The sequence below is a fragment of the Dermacentor andersoni genome, chromosome 3, assembly GCF_023375885.2.
Source record: "Dermacentor andersoni chromosome 3, qqDerAnde1_hic_scaffold, whole genome shotgun sequence".
Classification (NCBI taxonomy): domain Eukaryota; kingdom Metazoa; phylum Arthropoda; class Arachnida; order Ixodida; family Ixodidae; genus Dermacentor; species Dermacentor andersoni.
This window is the reverse complement of record NC_092816.1, coordinates 138,083,316-138,091,389: the sequence shown is the minus strand read 5'-3', so window position 1 is coordinate 138,091,389 and position 8,074 is coordinate 138,083,316. Positions and strand designations below refer to the sequence as shown.

The window sequence follows — 8,074 nt, the reverse complement described above, 5'->3', positions numbered from 1 at the left end:
AGCTGTTCAATGAAAAAAGAAAAGAAGAAAAGAACATGGTGCCAGATACAATTTTAAGGCCTAGGATGTTGGATCGTCAGACCACTGACAACCGAATGCCATAGGTCTTTATATCAGGCCTCAGACCGTGCTTCTTCAATCTTTTTTTTTTTTTTTCGTTGAAGAGCTTGGCTAGAGTTAGCTGGGACACTGTATATAGACATTGTTTGCCGGAACGCTTTTCCTCCTAGTTCATTGCAGCTTGAGCGTTTCTTCTGCAGTCACATAAACCCGCTCAAAAATAAAAACGACGAGTGAGTAGCTGCGCGTCAGGAGCGATTTCGCAAGACGATGTCCTAGCGGCAGTTAGATGCGTTAATGCTGGTGTCTATGTCGATGGCAAATAAAGACGGACGTAGGGGGAATTATTTCTCATGAAAAAAAGAAGGCAAGGATCTTACTGCACCGTAACATTCTAGCAGCTGCTAAACAGAGGAGAACGAGGAACGTAATGACCAGGAAGGAAAAACGGTTACGACAATAGCAGCGCGCAGCAATAATAACGCCATGCCACCCGACTCTTCGCCTATCCTCAGATTGCGCGCAGTGCCTACGGAACGCAAGTTTAGCAATATGTACACGCGGAAAGAACCCGTCGGTAGCTCTGTCGGTAGACCTAAGAGCATGTTGGTAGCCGTAAGCGCTTGGCGACCGCATTGATTCTATTGGAGAAGAGCGATTTCCAATAATCGTCGATTGTTCAAACGCACTTAATAGAGTAGGCCGTACTAGACGCCTTTGGTACCTCACACGGGCTCGAAGGTGTCTGGCAGAGTGCCCTCCTCGCATTAAGACGTGTCCCCACACCTGCCAAGGTGCGCATAACGGTGCGTAAATGCTGCAGCAGCCATAACAAGGGAAGTGAGCGTTTAGTGACGTCGCTGTATGTAGTGCAGCACTTCGAGCAGCGTACCAATGTCCAATCCGTGAAGTCAGCGATGACGGCTTACTTAGGTGTGCCTATTAAGTCGCCGTAATTATTTGCAAAGCATGCACATCACCCGCGATGTATTCGACCGAGGCAGTAAAACTTTAATTTATGTGGTTTGATGTACCGAAACTCCAGAATGGGTTATGCAGAACGCCGTTGTGCACCAGCTTCGAATTACTTTATACTAGCTGCAGTTCTTTAAGGTGCACCCAAAGCATGGTACACGAGCGTTTTGCATTCCGCCGCTATCGGAATGCGGTGGCCGCTGCTGGTAATCGAACCCGCGACCTAGTGCTCGGCTACAAAACGCCTTAGGGGCGTAAAACTGAGCTAGTGATCTTGGCTGACAAAAATGGCTCAATCGATAATTATCGGCTGTAACCGTGAAATGGACAATTTACTCTCCGAGAAAAAAATGTGATTAAATTTGAAGCATCTGAAGCTGATCACGAACGAGAACAGCAACGAAGTTTGCAGCAGCGACTACAGAAACGTAACGAGACTTTATAGCAGTTCTTGCTATAGCTTATTCACCATTGTGTTTGATTTTGTGCCCGCTTGTGAAAAGTAAAAAAAAGTAGAGAGAGACAACAGGAGCACCGTAATTACCTTCTCATTGCACGCACACCTGTAGACATAACGTATGGTATGGTAGGGCAAAACTTTTTTGAGGTCCGGCAGACCGTGAGTCATCACGAAGCGGGCCGCCGGAAGGCCAAGCCCCTCGGCCCCATAGGCACTAAGGTATTATAGTAACATGATACGAGGTATTTGTGGAAACGCGCGAGCATTATAAAGGAAAACGAAGTTGGTGCTCGCTGCTGTCTTTCTCTAAGCGCGAAACAATATAGTTACTGTCTTAATTTTTCTTCTTTGATTACTTTTTATAACATTTATTTTACAAATACTTTATCGCAGTCGACCTTTATCTCTCATTATGTAGACCCTCTTGGATGGTATGGAACTATAGATCCAGTTTGACTTCTCAATTACGCACTACTCTCGCTCTACTGGCACCTTTTTATTTGCACGTTTCCTCCTTGCTATGGTCGTTGGTTTTTTGTTCCATCCTGCCACTCGTTTTTTGGGTTACGTGTCACATAACTGGTTACGTGCAACATAATTGAGGTCTATCCTCATCATCAGATACATCATCGTCATAATCATCATCCCTTGTGGTTTTTGCTCCGCCCCCTCTTGTGGCGATAACTGCCACGGCTTTGTCCGAGTCAAACGGAGAAGCAGGTGAAATGAAGCCGCCAAGGTTTCTCATCGTCGCATTGTGGCTTTCATCGACTGTCGCAAGAAGCGCCCAGGAGTGCAGGAACGAGTACAAGAAGTTGCGGCCCATGCACACCGCCTGTAAGCCGGCCAACAAGGAGTGCACAATCAAGAAGAAGGGCACCAGCGCGGCCGAGCGCCAGCTCATACTGAAGGCCCACAACGACTACAGGAGCACGGTGGCCACTGGCAAGCTCAGGGGCTTCCCTCCAGCCGCAAACATGCGGCAGCTCGAGTGGAACGAGGAGCTGGCCTCCGTGGCGCAGGCCAAGGCCGAACAGTGCACCGACAGCCGGGGAACCCTAAAACACGACTCGGCCGAAGAGCGTTTCATCACTGAATTCAATAAGACGGGACAAAACCTGGCTTTCCGGAGGAGTAATGTTGCTTTCAACGGCACGGACTGGCCCACTCAAGTGAAGGCCTGGTTCGACGGGCACAGCCACTACTCGCCAAGCAACGTGAACAGATTCTCGACTTCCTCGGAGAGCTCGGCGGGTCATTTCACCCAAGTTGTATGGGCGACAGTGCGCTACGTGGGATGCGGCTACGTTGACTACACCGTCGCCGGCGTCTCGGTGATGCCGCACATGCAGCTGTACGTCTGCAACTACGCTGGCGCCGGCAACGTCCTGACATTGCCCGTGTACCAGGCCGGAGAAGTCTGCTCCGCTTGCCCGAACGATACTGCATGCTCGCAGGATACAGGGCTGTGCACACTTAGTACGGTTGGTGGCGCGGCTCACAAAGGACGAGAGATGTCTTTTAAGGGTTCGCATACGACTCACGCCGGGCCAGGCGCAACCGGAAAGCTTCCGGGTAAGCCTAAACGCCATCGTGGCTTGAACGACGCAGGCTTCCCGTTTATTCGTAGAAACGGCGGACCTACGATTCTTGGCCCGTCATGGCGTCTGGCTTCGTGTGTGATTGCTGCTTCCTACGGAGCGTCGCACAGACAGCGCGCGTCGTTTACATAGATGGCAGTAAGTGGGTTACGCTGTCTGGTGCCACATCATGGCACGTACATGTACGACTTGGTTCAGCGTGCATTGTCATAATATCAGTTTTGCTGCTTTTTGTTGATTTTATCGTGTTGCACGATTGCTACTGTACCATAGTGCACAACTGATACGGCGGCTAGTCGCAATAACAAGCGAACAAATTGCCAAGTGGCGACACCAGGGCCGTCAGCGTGCACCGGATGATCCCCTTAGTAAGTACAACGCGGATTGAGAAACGTTCAAGAAATACACATTTCTTACAGTTTTCGATAATGAAGGCATCGCCGAACATAAATATCAAGTGTAAAATGTTTTTACAATAGAAAAATAAAAACAGCACCTCCAAGGACAGCCTTGGTTATCAACAAAAAGGGAGAACAACAAGACCTCTTACATCAATAGCCTCAGCTGTAGAGAATGTAAATCTGATACAAGAATAATGTTTTATATCTGGACATCAAAATTGCACCGGTACTTTGTAAAGAATGTAAATGTTAAAAATAACATTTCATATCTAGATACCCAAATTGAACGGATGCTTCGTATGTATTAAGGGAAGTCACGTAGTAAAACGCCCTCGAATTTGAGTCACCAGAAGCGGTGATGGAGCCAGTAACTATATAACAGCTGAGCTAATTAACTGAATTATTTTCGTAGGGCAATCAGCACCGCCTTGAGCTCAGCCATATGATAAATAGGAAAGCCGGCAACCGAAGGGTAGAAGTCCAGGTTTTCGGCATATTCTGAAGCACCAGTCGCAACAACAGTGTTTGTAGGGCCTTTATAAAAGAAAGGAAATGAAAAAAAAGTAAGAAACGTCTTACGCTAGAATTGTTCGTAGAGAAAACTTTCAGCCTGTCCTGATGCCGGACATGCCATTAGTGAAGCCGGTTGACCAACGGCAAAGAGCACTTGCGAAAGAAAATATTTCAGAATCCGGCGCCAGATTGTGTAACAAACTAGCTAAAACGGGATGCGGGAGTACTCTGTGTGGTACTAGTGGAGGGGATCTGAGGATTTAATTTCGATCACTTCAAGTTTTCTAATGGGCAACTAAATTTACGTACACGAGCGTTATTGCCTTCCTGTCATAATTGAGATGCGGCATCTGGGGCTGAGAAATGAACCCGTAACCTTGTGAGACTCGTCAGCGGAAAGCCACAGCTACTTAGCTACCACGACGGATGAAACGGAAGATTCAAAACCGAAACCAGCATAGTCCAAAGGGAGGTTTGTAGATTATCACGCAGACGACTAAATATTTGTTCTACAGTCTGCCAAGAGATTAAGTGTATATTACTAATGAGCCTCGTCAAACTGTGCAAAAGCATATTTATTTGCGTTATGTGCTTGCATTGTGAACAGATAATGAAAACGAAACACTCATACAAATGAGTTGGAGTACACGCGGCATACCTTGTCCATTATTAGCGTCAGCTTACCGTTGTGGGCGTAGACTATACCTGACGAAACGTCAGTAAAATCCTGGTATCTTTTCTGTATATATATATATATATATATATATATGAGGGTGCGTGAGTGTGCGCGCACTGTCCTGGACGCCGTCCTATGAGCCCATAGTCCTATGTTGGGTATCTGGCCATAGGGGTATAAAAGGTAATGTAGCTGCTGACGAAAGTGCAACGTCAGTCGTCTTTAATGAAACGGATGTGAATAAACCCATAGCAGCAACAGAACTTAAGCCATTCTTACGCCACAAACTGAGGAAGCACTGGCAGGACCAATGGGATATCAGTAGAGAATAAACTACACGTTATCAAACCAAAATTAGGGAACTGGATATCTGAAAGAACAGCAAGATATAAGGAAGTGCTTCTTTGTAGGTTAAAAATAGGACATACTTACGCCACTCACTCCTACCTTTTGACGGGAAGCGAACCTCCGACATGTACCAAATGTGGCAAGAGGCTTACAGTAATCCATGTTCTTATCGAATGCACAGAAATAGAGGCAGAAAGAAAAAAGTACTTTCCCTCTGCTTATCTCCAACACTCACCATTACACCCAGCATTCTGTCTCAGCAATGAACCCCTTTTTACTTTTCAATCAGTATTAAACTTTCTAACTGAAACGGACACCTTACAAGTGATTTGGCCAGGCTACTTGGCCAGGCTACTTGTAGCACAGCCTCCACCTGGAGGTCGTAGCTGCAACGAAACCATTTTCTAGAGTACGTGTCTCCCAGCCCTTGCTTTCAAGGCCTTGCTGAGGCACTAGTGCTACAGATTCTACATATTTTACTGATCAACCCTATCCCGTGAAACATCTATTGTCATCGGAGAAACGATCAATAACTGTCATTTTTAATATGTAGATATTCTTATTTTACGCACTTTAAAGCGAATAAATTTTAAGTCCTTTTTCATCTTCATTGCACCACATGCATATTTTGCACTTTTTAGTGAATATTTTAGGCCACTATACAGCCGTGTTTTATTACTCCTCGCAATTAACACTCGCATATCATTGAGAAGCACTGATCATCGACTTGGCGCTCTTTGGCCACATTTGGCCCTTGCGCCAATAAACACTACTAATCTATCTATCTATGAGCCCATCCTCCACTCCCCCCTCCGCTGAAGAGAGAGAAGCGCTGGAGGGAAAGGATATGCTGTCAATGAATCCAGATCATTAGGTAGTCTGATGAGGGCAGAAAATTTGCAGCAACTGGATGGATTTGGCTGACGCAATAAAGGAGTAATAGTGATTGTTGGTATAGTGACCTTCCATCGTTACGCGCTCTACACTATCGAAGCAGGTTTGTAATGGTGAGAGATGGCGCTTCGGCGGCTGTACGAGGAGAAATGTAAGTGTATTAGAGTACATCGGCGAAGCTAGTGGACATACAGAAGCGCTCGCGTGTGACTACCCGTTTCGGCCATGTTTTGAACGTTCTAGAACATATCCACAAAGCCGAACTTCTACGCTCGTGCAGTTGAAAACCGGTATGACAACCAGAATTTCGTGGCTCTGAATTCAGCAATATTTCCTTCAATGCTATTTTAGCTTCAGCGGAAGCGAACTGAACCTCGATGGGTGGTCGTCGCAAAATGCCACCTCGTCGAGCGTGCTGAATAGGACGGCATTCCGTCTTGAGACTTCCTTTCTCTCGGCTTCGATTCTACGCTAATTTATGGCGCACTCACGCTCTCGACGGCGGTGTTAGTGCTATCGAATGACTACGCCGGCGAACAGGGCTTTGTATGCCGCACATGGACTGCGACAGACGCATGGCCACGGGGTCACGACGAAGACATTCACGTCGTCGCATTTCGCTCAACCACTGACACGGAACGTGCATACATGGGCGCTTTCAACCAGAGGCAGTTCGACAACTATGCAAGGATGCGAGTGTGGGAGGGATCACCTTTGGGAATACGAACGGCCAGGTGCCGAACTCGCCGCAAGATGTATGCACGGTCGCGTATGAAGGTGTCATCAGTGACACAGACTAACACGTTGCGCTCCTTAGACGGCGCTCACAACAAGGAATGCGCAGGTAGCTGAAGAAACCGTCGACTACCGTGCAGTACCATCGCTCAGCGGTAACATGAATAAGGCTGGGATGCTGACGCTTGTGGTGGTGGCGGTGCTGCTTACTGCACCATATTCACGTGAGTAACTATAATAATGTGCGGTCATTTGGACTGGCACTGTTTTTTTTTTTCTTGTAATGGAAATACAATTTGCTCGTGGGCTTAAAAATCAGCAAATACTCCGGAAAAATGCATTACATTACGAAGATGACAGGGGTGGCCGGAATCGCAAATTATTCGTTGATTAATATTACTTTTATGTACGCTTCAGGACGAACATGTCTCTCCCAGCGATCTCCAACACACTGTTACTGCGCCAATCGGCTCGATTTGAGGCCTTCAAATTTCCTATTTTCTTCACAACACCTAATTTTCTGCCGAGTTCGACTGCACTTCCTTTCTCTTGGCGCCCACCCTGTAACTCTAATAGAACACCAGTTATCTGCTCTACGCATTTCATGGCCAGACCGACTATTTTTCTTTTTTTAATGTCAACGAAGATATCAGCTACACCTATTTGCTCTCTAATCCACATCACCGTGTTTTTGTTTCTTGACTTCCATCTTTTTTTATTGCATGCTCGCTGCACAGAACTTACCTGGTCGGAAGGTTTCTTTGTAAAACCTCAAAATTTCAAGCCCTACAGCCATAGGCTAGTGTTGGCAGAATGTACAGATTGTTTGCTTTTCAAGGATGTCGGTAAGCTGCCGGTTATGACTTTGTCCGCCTATGCGCCCCAACCCATTCTTATTTGACTGCAAGAAGCGGAAAGAGAGAAAGAGAAGAACCAGAGGAAGGTTAACCAGATGCAGGTTTCCAACATCGGCTTGTAGCTGTTTACCAGTACAGGTGCGGAGCTGTTCGATGTTCACCTACAAACCCTCCCAACTTACCATTTTGAGGAAGTTTTCATCATGCTACCTTGCAGGTGGGAGAGAAAAGATGGGTTTAGGAAGAATGGAGGAAGACACACACACAAAGAAAATAACGAGGAAGTGCTACAGGCGTTCGAAGAGCGCGGTGGTTCACAAAAAAACAATAAACAAACATGACAATGCACTGAAGGTCTTCGGATGGGATGAGGAATCACGCCTACCACTCTTAAAGAAAGGGATTTTCTTACAACCCACTTCGGAGCACACGTGCGTGTCGCTCATATGATGGCCCCCTAAGGGTCACGAGGCTGTTTTCACATGGTGAAACTGCGGCCCTTTTGAGAAACAAGCTTCGCGGTGTATGTGTTACTCTCCGAGCGAGAGTCAGAA

The 8,074-nt window shown here is 46.7% G+C and overlaps 1 protein-coding gene across 1 annotated transcript; it reads left to right on the top strand.

The window, feature by feature from the left end:
- Nucleotides 1-2,220: 2,220 nt before the first annotated feature.
- On the top strand, nt 2,221-6,351 carry LOC126525168 (CRISP/Allergen/PR-1-like). Its single transcript, XM_072286915.1, has 2 exons — nt 2,221-2,979; nt 6,280-6,351. Exons 1-2 carry the CDS (start codon nt 2,221-2,223, stop codon nt 6,349-6,351), a joined length of 831 nt encoding a protein of 276 aa, XP_072143016.1.
- The last annotated feature ends 1,723 nt before the right edge of the window (nt 6,352-8,074 follow it).

What these genes read in the sequence shown, in the direction of transcription:
- LOC126525168 (XM_072286915.1), top strand. Translation starts at nt 2,221, where the DNA reads ATGAAGCCGCCAAGGTTTCTCATCGTCGCATTGTGGCTTTCATCGACT. An exon ending in GGCTGTGCACACTTAGTACG is followed by an intron (nt 2,980 to 6,279) that starts GTTGGTGGCGCG and finishes ATGCTATTTTAG; the next exon opens with CTTCAGCGGAAGCGAACTGA.